The sequence below is a fragment of the Arvicola amphibius genome, chromosome 5 (genome assembly GCF_903992535.2).
Source record: "Arvicola amphibius chromosome 5, mArvAmp1.2, whole genome shotgun sequence".
Taxonomy (NCBI): Eukaryota; Metazoa; Chordata; class Mammalia; order Rodentia; family Cricetidae; genus Arvicola; species Arvicola amphibius.
Window position 1 is genome coordinate 728,905 of NC_052051.1, and position 18,768 is coordinate 747,672.

At 46.4% G+C, this 18,768-nt stretch overlaps 1 protein-coding gene across 3 annotated transcripts in view; it reads left to right on the forward strand.

Annotated features, from left to right (window-relative positions):
- Gmeb2 (glucocorticoid modulatory element binding protein 2) overlaps positions 1-11,721 on the forward strand; it is a 33,398-nt gene extending 21,677 nt beyond the window's left edge. For all 3 annotated transcript variants that reach the window (XM_038330100.1, XM_038330101.1, XM_042055077.1), the window contains 6 exons: positions 2,898-3,001; positions 4,053-4,210; positions 7,279-7,350; positions 7,592-7,729; positions 7,971-8,093; positions 8,742-11,721. In XM_038330100.1, coding sequence (XP_038186028.1) covers positions 2,898-3,001; positions 4,053-4,210; positions 7,279-7,350; positions 7,592-7,729; positions 7,971-8,093; positions 8,742-9,382 — 1,236 coding nt within the window. In that variant the 3' untranslated portion in view covers positions 9,383-11,721. The remainder of the gene's footprint in view (positions 1-2,897; positions 3,002-4,052; positions 4,211-7,278; positions 7,351-7,591; positions 7,730-7,970; positions 8,094-8,741) is intronic.
- Positions 11,722-18,768: the final 7,047 nt, after the last annotated feature.

Below are 18,768 nucleotides of genomic sequence, written 5' to 3' on the forward strand. Positions count from 1 at the left end.
CCAGAGGCAGAGGCAGGCGAATCTCTGTGAGTTCAAGGCCGGTATGGTCTACAAAACAAGTTCCAGGACAGCCAGGGCTGTTACATAGAGAAGCCCTGTCTTGAGCCCCCACCAGACAAAGACAACAAGGTTGGAAAGATGACTTAGTAGTTAAGATATCTGAGTTCAGTTTCTAGCATCCACATGGCATCTCGTAACTGTCATAATTCCAGTTTCAGGGATCCTAAGTCCTCTTCAGACTTCCTTCGGGCACCAGGCATACACGTGGCACACATTCATACATACAGGTAAAACAGTCGTACACATAAAATTAAAAACAAAACTAATAAAATCCTGACCTGTATACTTCAAAAATGCAAAGGTAAAGGAAGATAAAGGCAGGTTGGGACGTGGTTTTGTGAAGGGCTCGGATGAACCTTGTGGGCGTTCTTAGATCAAGACAACACAGGGAGAAAGGCTGTAATTGGGACAGTTAGTGCATGTGGATGCTAATAATGTAATGATTTCCTGATCTGGGGAACTGGGTCACGATTGTGTCAGAGTATCTTGTTCCTAGGCAGTCTGTGTCTATGTCCTCTGGGGTCAAGGGTCAAGGGTCTTGCTGGGGGGTAGTAGAGAACACCTTTAGTCCCAGCACTTGGGAGGCAGAGGCAGGCAGAGCTCTGTGAATTTGAAGCCAGCCTGGTCTGCAAAGTAAGTTCCAGGACAGCAAGGGCTACACAGAGAAACCCTGTCTCAAAAAAAAGAGGGTGGGGTTTGAGGGTTTTACCAGTCCAGAAGACATGCATATACATGTCTGTGTGGATGGCAGTGGTGTAGAAGAGCCAAGTGAAATAGCTGTGATTCTCAATAAAGTGTAATGAGTTTCCTGGAATACCCTTGCAATTATTCTTTAAGATTGAAATTATATCAAAATAAAAAAAATAAATGTCAAAAAAAAAAAAAGCCAGGCGGTGGTGGGGCACGCCTTTAATCCCAGCACTCGGGAGGCAGAGGCAGGCGGATCTCTGAGTTCGAGGCCAGCCTGGTCTACAAGAGCTAGCTCCAGGACAGGCTCTAGAAACTACAGGGAAACCCTGTCTCGAAAAAAAAAAAAAATAAATGTCCCGTAGATAGCATCATAATGAAGCAAAAGAATTACAGGTTAAATGACTAGAAGGTTGGGGATGTAGCTCAGTGGTAGAATACTTGCCTAGCATGTGAGAGGCCCTGGTTTCAATCCCCAATACAAAACAACAAGGGCCAGGCATGATAATGCATATATTTAGTCCTAGCACACACTCAGGAGGTAGAATTCTGAGTTCAAGGTCAACCTGGTCTACATAGACTTCCTGGCCAGTCAGGACTGCACAGTAAGACTGTATCTCCAGCAAATAAACAAAAGCCCCCCCCCCAAATAAAAATGGCTAGAGAGCAGAGGAAGATTGCTCAGGAGAATCCTAAAGGCAGTATGATAGAAGCCAGAGGTTATATAGTATGAGACTCTTCTCTATGATAAGAGAAAATGACTGTTAAGTTATTCCTGAAAACAAGGATGAAATAGACATTTTCGGACAAAACTAAATTGTCATCAGAATATCTTCTGCAAAGGGTGGTCTGAATATGTCTCATGCAGAGGAAAAGAAATCCCGGGCAGAAACAGGGTACAAGGAGTGGAGGTTGAGAGACATGAGGGCAGAGTGTACACAGTCAACTGGCAGCACTGATGGAAATGGAATGGTACGTAGCCAGGCATGGTGCCAAATGCTAATAGTAATCTTAGCACCTGAGAGATTGAAGAATGGCTGTGAGTTTGAAACCAGTCTAGACTACGTAGTAATTGCCAGGCCAGCCATGGCCACATAGTAATATTCTAGCTCAAAATATAAGTAAATAAATAAGAGGGGGATTACACAGTGATGCTCAGTGATTGGGGGACTTTGATAGCCAAGCCATGATATGCCCAGGGCCCAGCATAGAGCATGCAGAGAAGAAATAGGGCCCAGCATAGAGCATGCAGAGAAGAAATAGGGCCCAGCATAGAGCATGCAGAGAAGAAATAGAAATAGCCATCATCCCACATGAGGGTAGGAAAGGAAAGGTGTAGCAAATAGAATAGGTTTCTGGAACCGAGTGTCAGACTTGAGCAGGATCAGGCCAGGAGGGCAAGGTCAGATGAGGAGAGGTAATTGAAGAATACAGGGATGGATGCTGGGGGCTACAGTAGTCTTACAGTTCTGCCCTGATCAACAATGAGTCCTTTGCTGTTGATCCGGATTACAAAAGCTGCAGTGGTTCTCAGGGAATTAGGCATACCACTCCCATACAGATGGCCATTGCAGTTTTGATTGATTATGTCAGAGGTCATCTAAGCTTGAGAAACAGGGTTCTGAGAAGAACTGGTTTCTGGAGTCCTGCTTTATTTTCATCCTTTGGTTCCAGCCGTTGCTTGCTTAAGAATAGTATATGTTTTATCTTTTCAAGCTTTTTGCCCTAGCAAGCCCCAGAACACTGTTGAGTCAAGAGGGCAGTTTCTCCTGACTTTGAGGTGGATATGTATGAGCACTCTGCAAGACAGGACCCTGCATCTTACGTTTCTGTGGCTTCTCAGTGGGTCCATCCAGGCAAGGGGCCATTCATATCATAGGCAGACTATATGCTTATGTCATGATTAATATCACGTTTACTGATAACAGGTGCATATCACTTAAGGAATAATGGATAAGGGACTTGCTGTTCCTGGTGGGAGAGTACACCACAAGTGTTCTGTGCTGAGGCCTGTGCCTGGGAGAACCACGCTATTCCTCCCTGCCAAGTCCTGGTGCAGGCTGGAGGAGGAGGGGAGAATGGGCTGTGCTACAGTTTCACCAGACCTGTGTCAGGCTGAGAAGGTCCTGTACTTCTGTGTTTCTTTCTAGTACGATGAGCATGTGATCAGCCCAAAGGAGTTTGTGCACCTGGCAGGGAAATCTACCTTGAAGGATTGGAAGAGAGCCATCCGGATGAACGGCATCATGCTCAGGTGGGCGTCTGACCAGCTTGAGATGATGGGGAGGGTTCATAGCCGTTACTTTTTCACTTGGTTTTAGATCTTTGGAGATGAATTATTTTGGTTAAGTTTTATTTTAATTTCCACTAATTCTCTACGTGGTGGTGGATGTGTATTTTGAATGTATTGCTATTAAAAATTAAGGATATAATCTGGTGTTTGTACACTTTTTATGAAAGTTCCTTGTGAAGTGCACAGGTACTTAGGATATGCCAGGATCACATACTTTATGACCTAAGAGCCGTACTCTTTTCTGTATATTTGGAGACTGGCAGGCTACCTCAGTTCCTGAGCACTAGGTGTTTGTGTCAGAATACTCAGCTCTGAATGCTTTGCCATAACTCTCAGCCATATACCTCTGAGAAACACTCTGTTTTCTCCGATGGGACCAGAGGCTGAGAGAGGTGTGTTGGGATTGGCTAAGGTCGCCAAATGAAGCTGGAGCCTCTGGCCTTATGTTTATGGGTCATGATAGGCTGCTTGAAACTGATGGAATTTTGATCCAAGGCCTCAAAGAGGTCAGAGGTAGTACCTAGAAGGGAAGACCCTAATAAGTGAGAAAAAGTGGCTGTAGCTTTAGAAGTTGTTTTAAGGTTTGGGGACAGGAACTCCTTTCCTGTCCTTCCAAAGGCAAGGCTTCCCCTGGAAATGATTCTTAACTCTGCTACAGGACTCAGTCTCTGTGACTCATCCTTCACCACCTTTGTTAGCTGTGGGTCTGCCCTAGGTCCACAGTCACAGTATGGATACCTGCTAGCCAGTGCTGTCATCTCTTTCCTGTGGACAGAATGTTGTGTAGGTGGCCTGGGGTAGCTGTGCCACCTGTACTGTATTTGTATTTGAGCTTTGTGCATAGTGAAAACTGCAGCCCATCTCCTACTGCAGAGGAGCCTAGCCCCACTCGGCACCTCTGCTGGAACCTACGCCCTGCAGCTGGACAGTCAAATCACAGTGGTAGATAGTGGTAAATAGATAGAGCTATTTTCAGATAGCTCTCACTTGGACTGCTCTGGCTTCTCCACAGGAAGATCATGGACTCTGGGGAGCTCGACTTCTACCAGCATGACAAGGTCTGCTCTAATACCTGTCGCAGCACAAAGATTGACCTCTCCGGGGCCCGTGTGTCCCTGAGCAGCCCGACATCCACAGAGTACATTCCACTCACACCAGCTGCAGCTGATGGTAGGTACAAGACGCTGCCAGTCTTGCAGCCATTGCAGCTGTGGTGACCAGCCCTCTCTGGGTGCCGTATATCTTGTCTGTTCGCCAAGAACACTCCTTCCACAGAGGCCCTACAGTGCTGGTTTAGCCCCTCCTTGTATCCTTCCTGAAAGCACATCTGGAGACTTGTTGGGTTTGCTAATAGGGAATCGTTTGCTTGTTTTTCAAAACAGGGTTTCTCTGTGCAGCCTTGGCTGTTCTGGAACTCGCTCTATAAACCAACTCTTAAACTCATAAGAGCACTGGGATTAATAAAGGGATATACCACCACTGCTTGGCTGCTAATGGGAAATCTTAAAGCATCTTCAGTCATTTTTATTTTAAGATAGTAATTCACATATATAGAGTATAAAGAATGGTTAAGATTGACCTGTGTCCCTATGTCTGTTCTCGGTCAATCAAGGCCTGCCTGAAGTGGAGATACATTTTCTTTCGTGCTGTGACTTTTCAGACCTTTTACTGGTCTTTCCTGCTATTTGGATTTTGGGTGATAACTTAAGATATTCTTCTTGGTTGATATCCATCTTTCAGAGATGTAGAAAGATTGACTCTTTTCTTTGTTTTTATTTATTTATTCATTCATTTATTTGGTTTTTCAAGACAGGGTTTCTTTGTGTAGCCTCCACTCTCCTGGAACTAGCTTTTTTTTTTTTTTTTTTTTTTGGTTTTTCGAGACAGGGTTTCTCTGTGGCTTTTGGTGCCTGTCCTGGAACTAGCTCTTGTAGACCAGGCTGGCCTCGAACTCACAGAGATCCGCCTGCCTCTGCCTCCCGAGTGCTGGGATTAAAGGCGTGTGCCACCACTGCCCGGCTCTGGAACTAGCTTTGTAGACCAGGCTGGCCTTGAACTCATAGAGATCCTCCTGTGTCTGCCTCCCGAGTGCTGGGTTGATAAAGGTGTGTGCCACCAATGCCTGGCAGTTTTCTAAAATTCTGTTCAGCTCTGAGTGAGGTATTTTGTAAACTGAGGTGAGAATGAAGTTGGGTCCTGAGCTCCTTATTGAGCTCCTGGTGAAGTTGGGTTGTGTTGTCTGTTATTGTCACTTACTGTCCCTAAGCTGCCATTCCACAGTGCTAAGCTGGCAGTACTTCCAGTGATCAAGGATGTATGTCCTTGCTGTTGAACCAGGCCAATTGAAGAGCCTTATCTGGGGATGGGAGAAGAGAGTGAAGCCCTATGAATTCTGCCCTATTTTCTTTTCAACGTGCTTCTTTGCAAACTGGTCAAGATTAGGTTAGGGTTCAGCTCTTCTAACAGTACTGCATTCTCCTCTTGAGAAACCCAGGGACACCCAGGGTCATAGGAACTTACCTTTGTCGGCTCTTTGTTCATTTACCATGATCCGAGGATGTCTGTTGCTTAGCTTCTTTCTGGACCCAAAGCGCCAGGTATACTAGGAGTTCAGGACAGCACTCTTCTGGGGACACCTCAGAATGAAAGGCAGTGTGGGGAATGAGTGGTCCCTGTCTTGGTGGCTGTCTTACGAAAGTCTGTCACAGCCCAATAGAGGCTAGTGAGGTTTTTTTTTTTTTAATTGATATTTATTGAACTCTACATTTTTCTCTGCTCCCCTCCCTGCCTCTCCCCTCCCCCCGCTAGTGAGGTGTTTTAAGTACACTTAGAGTTGGCTCAACTATGGGGTTTGTAGTGTTTCCAACTGATGATGTGTTTATCAGTGTGTAGCCCCATCATAACAGGAAGAACATCTATTAGCTTATTTCTGCAAGCCTTAGTGAGATGGTAACCGGCTAGAATGCCAATTTTATGGGATTATTTTGTAGGTCTCATGCAAGAAAAATGTATAGAATAACTTCTTTTTAAATTTTTTTAAAGATTCATTTATTTATATATACAGTATCCTGCCTGCAGGCCAGAAGAGGGCACCAGATCTCATTACAGAGATCTCATTACAGATGAGAATCATTACAGAGATCTCATTACAGATGGTTGTGAGCCACCATGTGGTTGCTGGGAATTGAACTCAGGCCCTCTGGAAGAGCAGTCAGTGCTCTTAGAATAACTTTTATAATAAATAGCCAATACATAGCAATTCCTGAAGAAAAAAAAAGGACACTGATTTTAGGAGACAGGCCAGGACAAATAGGAACCGTGAGTGCCATCTCCTGACAGAGCAAGTAGGCTCTCTGAGCCTTCTAATCAAGGCTATGATACCTGGGAGAGGCAGAACTGGGGTTAATTTAGCTCTTCTGGTGATTTTTTTTTTAGCTTAGAATTTGTATGAGTCTTTGACTGGCTTGAATATTGTATAGCTAGGGAGAGGTGTTCTTATGTGGAGCTGGCTCCTCCCATTGTCTGGTCCCTCGGGAGCTGGCCCAGCACTGGAGTTCATGAACTTTGGGAGGGACTCAGAGTTTTACTAAGTTTTGGCATTGTCCCTTTAAGATGCTGTCCTCCTCAACAATTCCATATATGCTTAAATATATGTCTGCTTCTAAGGTAGGAGCCTGTATGAAACCATGGTCAGAAACTCCAGAACCTCTAAGTGCAAACTATGAGGACAGTGGGTTTGTAAGGGCCAGGAATGAACTTGGGGCTATACCAGAATGGATGATCTATCTTTTCAATATTAAAAAAATGGAAATATGATGAGTTCTAGGATTACTGTGGTATCAGTAAAATTTAGACAAGAGGGAAAGGTGACCCATAAGGGCAGGGAGAGAGAAACCAGGTAGGCAGAGAGCTCCCCTGCCAGTTTCCCAAGGCTTAGTCGCAGGGACTTGCACATAGAACCAGAGGAGTAAACTGTTGGGAGCTGCTGAAGTTGGATGATGGCTCAGAGGCTGTTTTTCTATTCTTTCTTTATGTGTTTAAAGATATCTGTGATTAAAAATAAACTCACTATGAAGTAGAGAAGCACTTTGATTAGTACTAGTGTATTGTGCTCCTCAGTTCTGTGTTAATGGGTGGGAAAGAAGGATTCAGATGTAGCCTAGGGAGGGTCATCAGGACAAAGTTCTGGGGGCTGTGATACAGAGCAGTACTCATCCACACCTCTGCCTTACCTGCAGTGAATGGCTCACCTGCTACCATCACCATAGAGACCTGTGAGGACCCCGGTGACTGGACCACAGCCATTGGAGGTATATTCCCTCAGCTTCTTAGTTATACAGGTGGGCCTATGGGAGGAACTGTCTACCCATGAGCTGACCCTAGCTGGGCTCAGTATCCTACCACTGACCCACTAGACTTCTGGGCTGTAAATGGAACTCAGTGCTTCATGTGCTGGCCTCCTGAGGTGATATCCTTTACTACTTCCTGTTGGCAGTTACTCCACACATCAGTTTGTCTCCTACCTACCTGACTCTTCTCTTTTCATCATAGATGACACATTTGCATTCTGGCGGGGACTGAAGGATGCAGGCTTACTTGATGAAGTCATACAGGAATTCCAACAGGAGCTGGAGGAAACCATGAAAGGCCTGCAGCAGCGAGTACAGGACCCACCCCTGCAGCTCCGAGGTAAGGCACCTTATTCTCCCTCCTGCTACCCCCAGGTCTTGCCATGTAGCTGAGATGGAAGCTGAACCTGAACACAGGACCCTGCTGTGCTGAGGGGGAGAGTCTTTTGGTATTCATTCTAAACTTCTGTGGAGCTGGCTCCTACCACTGGCTGGTCCCTCGGGAACCAGTCTAGCACTGGAGTTGAGGAACTCTGGGCAGATCCCAGATTTTTACTAAGTGTTGGCATTGTCTCTTTAAGATGCTGTCCTCCTCAACAACATTGTGCAAAACTTTGGCATGCTGGATCTGGTGAAGAAGGTGCTGGCCAGCCATAAGTGCCAGATGGACCGCTCTCGGGAACAGTATGCCCGGGACCTGGCAGGTATGCCCAGCAGCAGCGTGGGGTTTGGGGGAGCCTATAGGCTCACCTCTCTAGTCATGTGTCCACACCCTTCAGAGACACAGCCATCCATATAGGTGAGCTTTTCTTTTGAAGACCAAGAAGTCAGAAGAACACAGACATCGAACATGGAAAAGTCAGTAAAACTCTAGTGGCTGTGGCCAGACCTTGCCAGTACAGAAAGCATAGGTCACTCTTTACTGACCTTTCTATGATGAGCCAAGTTATTTCATTTAAAGGAATAAGACAGGAGAATGGGAAAAAACCACCTACTCCAGCCAGAGCTGGATTGTCCTGTGGTGTTTGTATATTAGTAATAAGTTTTCCCTGGTGTTTTTACTTAAATGTGTGCCCTGCATGTGTGTAAGTGTGTAAATAGGCCTTTTATTTGGATGCTTTTATATGAAACTGAATAGAACACTTTGATGCTGAAGGAAGGTCTGGCCTCTAGAACTTCCACTTTGGAACTGTGGTCTTGTGTCATGCTGAGGGCCATTAAGGACCCACTGCTATCAACCTTTCCTTTGGCAAGCAGCCCTCTAGTCCTCCAGGTTGCTGCTGGTTTGTGATCTGCTCACTGGTTGTACATGTCTGCACTGTCCCTGTGGTGACGCTGTGTGTCCCCTGCAGCCCTGGAACAGCAGTGTGATGAGCACCGTCGCCGTGCCAAGGAGCTGAAGCACAAGTCCCAGCACCTCAGCAATGTGCTCATGACGCTGACGCCAGTCTCCCTGCCATCCCCTATGAAGCGGCCCCGTCTTGCACGAGCTACATCCGGACCAGCTGCTATGGCTTCCCAGGTGCTTACACAGTCTGCACAGATTGCTCTTGGTCCAGGAATGCCTGTGTCCCAGCTGACCAGTATGCCACTTAGCAAAGTGGTATCTACACTGCCCTCCACTGTCTTGGGTAAGGGTTCTCCTCAAGCTGCCCCAGCCAGTTCACCGGCCTCCCCACTGCTTGGGGGCTACACAGTCCTGGCCTCCTCTGGCTCTACCTTCCCCGGCACGGTGGAGATCCATCCGGACACATCCAGCCTCACAGTTCTGAGCACAGCTGCCATGCAGGATGGCAGCACAGTACTCAAGGTGGTCAGCCCACTGCAGCTGCTCACTCTGCCTGGCCTGGGACCCACCCTGCAGAATGTGGCCCAGGCCTCACCTGCAGGCAGCACCATCATGACAGTGCCCACAGCAGCTGCTACTGGACCTGAGGAACACACAGCCACTATTGAGGTAGCTGCTGTAGCGGATGACCATGAGCAGAAGTAGCTGGCAGGGAGGGTAAGATCCTTCCAAGTTGGGCTGGCTGCCTCTCCTCAGGCCACTGCAGGCAGAGGCCACTACAGACACAGGCCACAGGGCTGGCTCAGCACAGGCAGGTCTGATGGGCTGAACCAAAGAGAGGATTGCCGGATGAATCAAGAGAAGAAAAGGGGGCGGAATGATGCCAGCAACCTGGAAAATCAGTCTTCAGCTTCTAAACTTCTTCCCTTTTTTTTGTGGGAAATACTGTTTTCCATCTGTTGCTTATTAATCCTGTTTACACATTGGGCCTTGAGCAGGAACCAGGGGGTCAGTGACCAGGAGGAGGCCTGGGTGCTTCTGGTTCAACTGCAGAGCCCACTCCAGAGCCCAGCTGATCACAGGTCGGAGTGCTTGCACCCCAATGGGGCTGAGCCTGCTGGGCCATTATTGACACAGGTCTTGGGCAGCATGCCCGAGTGTGGAAGCCATAGATCCTATGGATTTGGTCTCTTCCCACAGTTCTCTGTAGGTTCAGTATGGCCAGTGTCCATGTTCCTTCGCTGTGGGAACATGCTCTGGGGCTTAGTGCAGACCCGAGTCAGGACCCCTTCCTACCCCACAGGCACTCAGGTGATGAAGGGGTCTCATGGACCTGGTATGTTCTAGACCCCTTTGCACATGGGCTGTGTTTTTAAGTAAATTGCTTAGTAGGCTTCTAGGAAAAAAGTGAATTTATAGTGTTTTCAACCAAAACAATGCTGAGTGCCTAGGCTCCCGAGTCAGTTCTGGGAGGGACCCAGACCACCTGTCCACACACCTAGCCGCTGCTAGAGGTCTTAGGTAGTGTCTGTCTCTGAGACAAAGCTCTGGAGGATCTGTATGGAGGTATGCCTGAGACTTGGGGTAGTTCAGATAACTCCCTATGTGCAGCCTGCACTTATAGCCCCCTAGAGTAGTGCCCCTAAATTTTCCCTGGAGGTAGAGCAGGACCTCTCTGGTCAATACTCAGTGTCTCTATTCTGAGAGCCCCTGGGTGTGTGAGAAGGCTGTTTAGAATTGGAGGGTCAGTCAGCTGGGAGATAGAATCCAGAATGTTCCATGGAAGGCTGTCTGTAGGCAGTTTTTACAGGTTTGGTTGGTTCCATGCAAAGGGCTATCCTCTAGGCCAGAGTCCTTGGAGCCAAACAATTCAGGGAACAGAGTTTTGGCCTCTTGGTAAGGTATGTTCTGGGATAGCCCTAAGGTGCCTCTTGAACCTCCTGTTCTGTCAACTGAAGGCTTTCCTTTCAAAGGCCCCACAGCAGGGTGGGACCACTGTCCCATTTCTCTGCTTTGAAGGGAACTGGTTAACTTTTTGTCCATCCATCCATCCCTCTTGAGTGCCCAGATCCTTTTACACCTTTGCTATGACTGGGGCCTTGCCTGCCCCTGCTCTCACCCCATGTCAAGCTACTGAGGTTCTAGCTCTTGTTTTCCTTCTGTTACATCATTGTTCACTGTGGTCATGAATCGGCTGGTTTTGGCAGATGTTTACCTGTTTATGTATATATCCCTTTTTAAAAACTTTTTTTTCCTTGAGTTACAAGTCCTGTTAAATGCAGCTATGTGATTCTAGGGGTACTGGAAGGTCCAGTAGGATGGGTACTGTCCAGAAGTCCCTGCTCTACAAGCTCAGACTAGATTAGTGTCACAAATAAAACCTTCCTGCCCTGGGAACCAAGAGCCTTTCCTTGGCACAAGTCCCAGGTGCCACCACCTTTTGGGGATGTGGGCCAGTTTCCTTTCTTCGTAAGAGCAAGGTCGAAACCTTTTCAGCCCTTGACCTTTGGCACATGGAGGTACTGGAAGGTGAAATTCGTTTTAGAGCCATACAAAAATAACCCTCGAATCACACAACCCATTCCCAGTGTCCCCAGAGGCTGTCCATAGCCCACCCTTCCAAGACTGTTCCCGGCAGGCCAGGGAGGGTTCTGCAGGGCAGAGACGGGCCAGTAGTCCCATCGGCATGGAACTTACAGTTCTGGGGGTGGAAGTGACCATTGCCCACCACCTGTTTGCTCCTGCCCCTTGTGGTTCCTACTGACTCCTCTGTTGCTGCATTCCCCGCCCACTGAGCCATCCAGGATCCAGGAATGAAGGTCTTCCCCTCCACATGCGAACATGGGTGCTTGTGGCTGCTTTCAGTTTGGTTTTCTGAGGAAACAGGAAGGATTTGGTTTGCAGAGGGTGCAGCTCCTTCCTATGCCTGCCCAGGAGGCATGCAGGGAAGGGCAAGTTTGAGTTCCTTGAGTTCTACTTTGTATGTTGTTAAGCAAGTATCTGCTTGGTACTTTGATTTAAAATAAAAACACTTTTGTAATTTGTGTGTTTGTCTCTTGCGATGAAAGCTATGGAAGAAACCAATTTTAACTTGTAAAAACATGCCCCTTATGACAGTGTTGGCTATTTTTAGGTTCCTTAGGCACATCTGCCCACTGAGTCCAACTATGATTGGCGGTCAAGGGCCAAGAAATCTTCCTAGAGTCCTGAAGTCAAACAGTTTTTTGTTTGTTATTATTTTTGTTTTTGTTGGTGGTATTTTTTGTTTTGTTTTGTTGTTTGTTTAAAGCAGGGTCTCTCTACATAGCCCTGGCTGATCTGGAACTATGTAGACCAGGCTGGCTTGGAACTCACAGGGATTCCATTTGCCTTTGCTGGGATTAAAGGTGTGCACCACCAAACTCTGCTCAAACACTTTTAATAATTATACCAGGTACCATTTGGCTTCCTTGTTCAGCAGGATGTACAGGTGTACGTAATATGGGTGCTAGGCATCTCTCTATGTGCCTTTCTGTTACTGCATCAGACTTTACAGACTGGGTGGCTCGGAAACAACAGAGATCCATTACTTGTAAGTCAAGGCAGACATGTGGGAACATGGAACAGGGTGAGGATAAAGCTAGAGTAACTCTTCTTCCCCTTGACCCAAAGCTGGATTTCCAAGCACCTTCTCTAGAGGGTAGGGAGGTACCTTTGCTGTCAAACTAGCCACATTCTTCCCTTGCTCAGCTTATTCAAGATCCTTCTTCAGACTGCGGTCCCTAGGAGGCCACAGGTACGCTCTCCAGCATCCCACAGAGCAGAGAGGCAGGTACCGTGTCCTGTTACTTAGTAAGAGCTGGACAAAGCCCAGACTCAGTGTTTTCCCGTGAACATACACCACTGCACCAGAGCCAATAGATGGGTCACAGTCCCTGCCTGTCACTACACTTCACAGCCCACCTACAATCCCCCAGAAAATCTGTAGGTGCCAAGACAGAATCTTACTTTCTCTCCAAACCTGTTCTTTGTCTCTGAGAAGGATATCCCCAGCCACATGTTGATTGGGCCACCTTTCTGCAATCTCACCTCAGATAGCCCCTCCTCAATAAGCCACATCCTTCCACCTCTCAGGCGGAGAGCATTCTCATTTATTCTGCTATTCTCTATAGTCACTCTGCTCCCGACGTTACCAAAGAATGCTTCTCTGCCCCCGGGTAAGGGAAGCGTGTGTACCTTCATCAGCCTTTTTGACATCTATTCCTGACGTCTGTGGCAGTCACAGGCTGCAGAACATAAAACACTAGCTCAGAAGGGTTAACCTCTTATACCCTCACTGAGAAGAAGTTCCTAGACTTCTAGCACTGGCTACTCAATGGATAAGGATGTGAGAGGGGCAAATGGGAGCAGAGGAGCAGTCTCTTCCCCCCCACCCCCGGGCTTGCAGTGTTTTGCAGCACAGGTCTACAGAGGATGGGGCTGAGTGACATCTCATATCTGGACAGACTACAGTATGCCCATTTGCCTACTGAAGGAGGGTAATTTTTCCCCCAGTTTTCTTGAGTAAATAACCATTGCTAGATCATAAGGAAATACTTTTTTAGTTTTGTGAGAAATTGCCACAGTGTCTTCTAGTGCAGCTGTATCATTTTGCATTTTTACCATCAATGAGTGTTCCTGTTAACCTACATCCTCACTCCATGTAGTATACTTAGCATTTTGGACTTTGGCATTGTGGTAAGTGTACAGTGCTATCTCACTGTTGCATTTCTGTTTGTTCTGTTTTGTTTGAGATATTATCACTGTATAGCCCAAGATAGCTTCAGACTTGTAATCCTCCTGCCTCTCTCTTCTGTGGGATTACAGACATGTGCCACCACATCCAATTTTTCTATTAAAAAATTATGTTACTATGTACATGATGTATGTGGGGGTGCATGTGCTATGTGCATGTGGAGGTCAGAGGACAACTTTGTGGAATTAGTTCTCCCCACCTTTGTATGGATTCCTATAACTGGAGGTTTCTCTCCCGCCCGCCAGTTCCCTAATAACCACTCTGAGGCTTAATATTAATTACAAATTGTTTAACCTATTAGCTCAGGCTTATTATTAACTAGCTCTTACAACTTAAATTAACCCGTTTCTATTAGTTTATGTTTTACCACAAGGCTCGTAGCTTGTTAGCTCACATCTTGCGTCTCTGGCGGCAAGTCTCCCCTGACTTGGCCTTCTTTATCTCTGTATTCAGTTTGGCTTTCTCACCTAGCTATATTCTGCTCTGCCATAGGCCAAAGCAGCTTCTTTATTAACTAATGGTAATAAAACATTCTCAGCATATAGAGGGGCACCCCACATCAGACTCCAGAAGCAGAACTCAGATTGCCAGACTTGTGCAACAAGTGCTTTTACAGACTGAGCCGTCTCAGTGCCCTTCCCTGTTGTTTTTCAATTTGTAGTTGCATAATGGCGTATGATACAGAGAACCTTTCTGAAAGCTTTGTATCAGCGTTTTACCTGCATGTATGTATGTGCAGCACATCCCTGCCTGGTAATTGTGGTTCCAGAAGAAGACATCAGATCCCCTGAACTGGAGATAAACAATGGCTGTGAAGCAGGGCAGTGGCGGTGCACACCTTTAATCCCAGCACTCAGAAGGCTGTGGCGGTGCACACCTTTAATCCCAGCACTCGGGAGGCTGTGGCGGTGCACACCTTTAATCCCAGCACTCGGGAGGCTGTGGCGGTGCACACCTTTAATCCCAGCACTCAGGAGGCTGTGGCAGTGCACACCTTTAATCCCAGCACTCGGAAGGCAGTGGCGGTGCACACCTTTAATCCCAGCACTCGGAAGGCTGTGGCGGTGCACACCTTTAATCCCAGCACTCGGAAGGCTGTGGCGGTGCACACCTTTAATCCCAGCACTCGGAAGGCAGTGGCGGTGCACACCTTTAATCCCAGCATTCGGAAGGCTGTGGCGGTGCACACCTTTAATCCCAGCACTCGGAAGGCAGTGGTGGTGCACAGCTTTAATCCCAGCACTCAGAAGGCTGAGGCAGGCGGATCTCTGAGTTCATCAGGTCTACAGATCAAGATCTAGAACAGCCAAGGCTACACAGGGAACCTTGTCTCAAAAAACAAAGATATTGTGAGTTGCCATGTGGTGCTGTGAACTAAACTCAGGTCCTTTGCAAAATCAGGAAGTCCTTAAAAGGCCTTTTTATGTATTCTACATCCTCTTCAGAAAAGTATCAGGTCTTATGCCTATTTTTAAAAAGATTTAGTTATTTTTTATTTATGAGCTATACCACTAACATGTCAGGTGCCCACAGAATTACAGACAGTTGGTACTTGCCATGAATGTCCTGGAAACTGGACCTGGAGCTTTTGGAAGGGCAGCCAGTGCTCTTACCCACTGAGTCATCTCTCCAATTCTTCTTCTGCCCGTTTTTAACTAGGTCCAGTTTTTAAAATTATGACTACTTTTCTATTTTTTTTTTCTTTTTTCTTTTTGGCAGTGCAAGGGAGTCAAACCCAGTGTTTTCCACATGCTGAGATTGATGGTAGGGGCAGACATTAACCTTTTATTGAACTTTTCATCAGATTTTTAAAAAGTATTTCTTACAGATTATAGCATATCTTCTCATTCTCTTGAGTAATAATATAGTATTAGCATATATATATATCCTTTTATAACATACTAAAGTTGTATGAATGGTTTAATAATTTTGCATATGCTTTTTTTCCCCCTTAGTCCAATTCTAGACACCAGTTCTTGGGCCTTCTTGACCTCTTCAGTCTGGCCTGGCTCCTGGGTACTCCCTTCCCTGAAGTGAACATCTCTCAGGAGTTTGTATAGGGATCATTGTGATGAAATTCTGCTCAGTCTTTATCATGAAGCAGGGGGTTGTGTGTGACCTCTGTTTGTCAGCCTCTAGTGATGCACACACTCTGACTGCCCTGGTTAAGCAGTCACTGTAGTGGTTTCTGAGGACCGTCCCCTGAAGTCAGCTTATTCCTGAGCTGTGATCATCACAGGAATGGAAAACAAGGAGGCCACAGAGGGTTTACATCAGGGATGAGTGAGATCCCTGATCTGTACCAGCATTTGCTGTGCTGTGATATGGATGAAACGGGGTATCCAGGACCTAGCTTTTCAGTTTAGGTCTCTGAGAGAATGGGTGTCCTTTGCTGTGGTGTTGCTAGAGAAGCAAGTGGAGAGGAAAAGAAGCCGAGGAGGCCCTTGGCTCTCGGTGCCTAGTCTGTCTGGGTCCTGCCGATTTATCTGGCCCGTGCTCGAAAGGAGGAGTGTGGGTAGAGGAAAAAATAGATGGTAGAGTCTGGGGGGGATTCCAGTGAATCCTGAATCTGCCTCGTGTTTGTTTCTCATAGCCTTTATATCCCCTAATCCAGAAAGAAGGAAGGCAAAAGGCTTTTTACCCAGATGCAAAGAACAAACAGAGTAGTTACCTTCTTAGTATCCAAAACATCTAGTAACCACACCCTAGGTCAAAACAACCTGTCATCTAGGCAAAACATGCAGCAGCTTCATCTTAGGCCAAACATCTTGTCTTGTTTGACCTTATAGGAGCAATAATAGGCTCGAATGATTTTTATTTCCTGTTTTGCTTGTATAACAAACATTGGTTCATATATTCTGCCTATTTTTCTTGTAGATTGTGAGTTTTTTCTGAGTTTATAATATTTATAATTTAAAATATATTCTATATTAAAGAAATGGGACTTTTACCTGTGACAATAGCTAAATTTCTTTTCAATTTGTTTGGCTTTTGCTTTGTTGGTGTGAGAATTTTTTTTTCCTGTACAAAATTGTTTCAGTTTTGTGTGACGAACATATCAATGGTGTGCTGGTAGTTGTTTAACAACTGGTTCTCTGAAGAGGAGAATTTCATTGTGACCTTTGTGGCCTTTCAAGCCATTGACTGAGTCTCTCAACCTAAGTTGGGAGGAACCAGCTTCAACACGTCTTCTGGGGTAGTGGTGAGTGATGCCACTTGCCTTGCTGCAAGGATAAGATTACTAACTGTAAACATATTCTGAGGTCCTTTTAAGTTGTGATTTTGCCTGTTAAAATCCTTGAACTACCGGCTGTAAGATATTGGTAGAGGCCAGTCCTGTTCTGTTAATTCCACTTCAGGATGATAACTAGCTGCTCATAAGTAGGCTGAGAGCACGCCATCTTTTTCAGAGTCTGGATACTGCTTCACACCTCCTGTTAGACTCCTGCATGCATAGTCTGAACAGTGTGTGGACCCTGACCCAGAGATCTGTGTGTCCATCTGTAAGAAATATTAAATACGAATATTTCCTACCAAATACTATAAAAAGAATTAAAATCTTTTAATCCTCCCTATTGTGTAAGACTTTCTTGCAAATGATTTAATTCTCCCACTTGGTTAAACTTTTGTTTACACAAAGGCCTTCAGTTGCATTCCAGGAATTTGGTGACCTGGAGCAGTAACAGTCCCTTATCTCCCATCATTTTCTCTGCACCAATTCTTCTCAGACTAGCCAATCGAATAAGACTGAGGTCAGACCCCCCCCCAGCCAATGGAGGAAAGACACAGTCACCACCTGAAATAGAAAAAACAAAACAGCAACAACAACAACAACAAAAACAGGTGGTGGTATGGGCACACGCTTTAATCCCAGCACTCAGGAAAAGGCAGGTGGATCTCTGTGAGTTCGAGACCAGCCTGGAACAAGAGCTAGTTCCAGGACTTCTAGGGCTGTTACACAGAGAAACCCTGTCTCAAAAAAAAAAAAAAAAAGAAAAAGAAAAAAAAAAAAAAAAAAAAAAAGAAAAAGAAAAGAAAAAAGAAAAGAAAAAGGAAAAAAAACCAAGTGTATTTCCTGTCACTGTGTGTTTCTTCTTCTGAACATACCTTCTTGATTGATCAAGAGCAAAGTTTTGCCTTGTCTATTGACCTCAAACTTCTCTCTCTCTCTCTCTCTCTCTCTCTCTCTCTCTCTCTCTCTCTCTCTCTCTCTCTCTCTCTCTCTCTCTCTCTCTCTCTCTCTCTCTCTCTCTCCTTTGAGACAGGGTCTCTCTGTATAGTACTAGCTGTCCTGAAACCCTGGAACTTGGATGCTTGCATCTACCTGTGTTATTCAAATACATGGGCCACCACACCCAGCCCCAAAATTACTTCTAACACATCTGTGCTTATTACAACTTCACAGTTGGGAGCAGTGAGGGTTGAGTTCCTGCTTGTTGGGGGTTAGCAACTTCAGCCCCTCCCCCACAGGCCCCACCCCTCACAGAGGAGGAGCTATCATTCAGATTCTCACCCTTCACCCTTAAGGTGAATAAAACCCAGACCTCAAGGAGGAAGCTGAGTCTTTTCTAGTATTTGGTCATTTCTGCTGGGCACCTACATCTGTCCTTTGCAGCCTGTGAGGCCATCATTTCCTTGCCACAGTATTTTAGCTCAGTGGGCTACTCAGCCTTTAGGGTGACCAAAGGGTGGAATCACTTCCTCACTGAACTCAGGCTGTCAGGCAACTCAAACGGGACTGCTCCTTGCACCCAGCTCTTCCTGTTCTTTGGTTTGGGGCCAGAAGTTTTCTAATTCTCTGAGTTCTGGCACAATCCCAACATCTCTGTGTATCTTAAGAAGTTGACTATAATCACTGGAGCCTCTAGGAAGAAGTCTAGTGCCTTTTAGGAACAGGTCCTGCCCCAGCACAAAATTCTCAGTTTCTTGCCTGCCTGGCCCCTGTTCCCAGAGACCCTAGCCCTTGGCCACAGCACACAGAATAAGTTTGTCACGGCTCTATAGGGAACGGCCCTTCCTTTTCCGATAGGAGCATCTTTTGACCCTAAAGCCACCCCCACCCCCGTCCCAGGGGCTCACCTCCCCCTCCTCCGTCACAAGAGGCTACAGACGTCCAACCGTGAGTAGGGGGAGGAACAGGGAAAGTACCAGGTCAAATTCTGCAGTCTTCACCCCAGGGGAACTATGGGGGTGAGGAGTGGGGGGAAATCTTACTAGGTCCAGGGAGCTCCGCCAGGTCTGGGAGGGAGGCTATCACTTGAGGGCGGGGCGGGGGCGGGGCAGGGGGGGCAGTGAGGTAATTTCCGCGCTCTGTCGT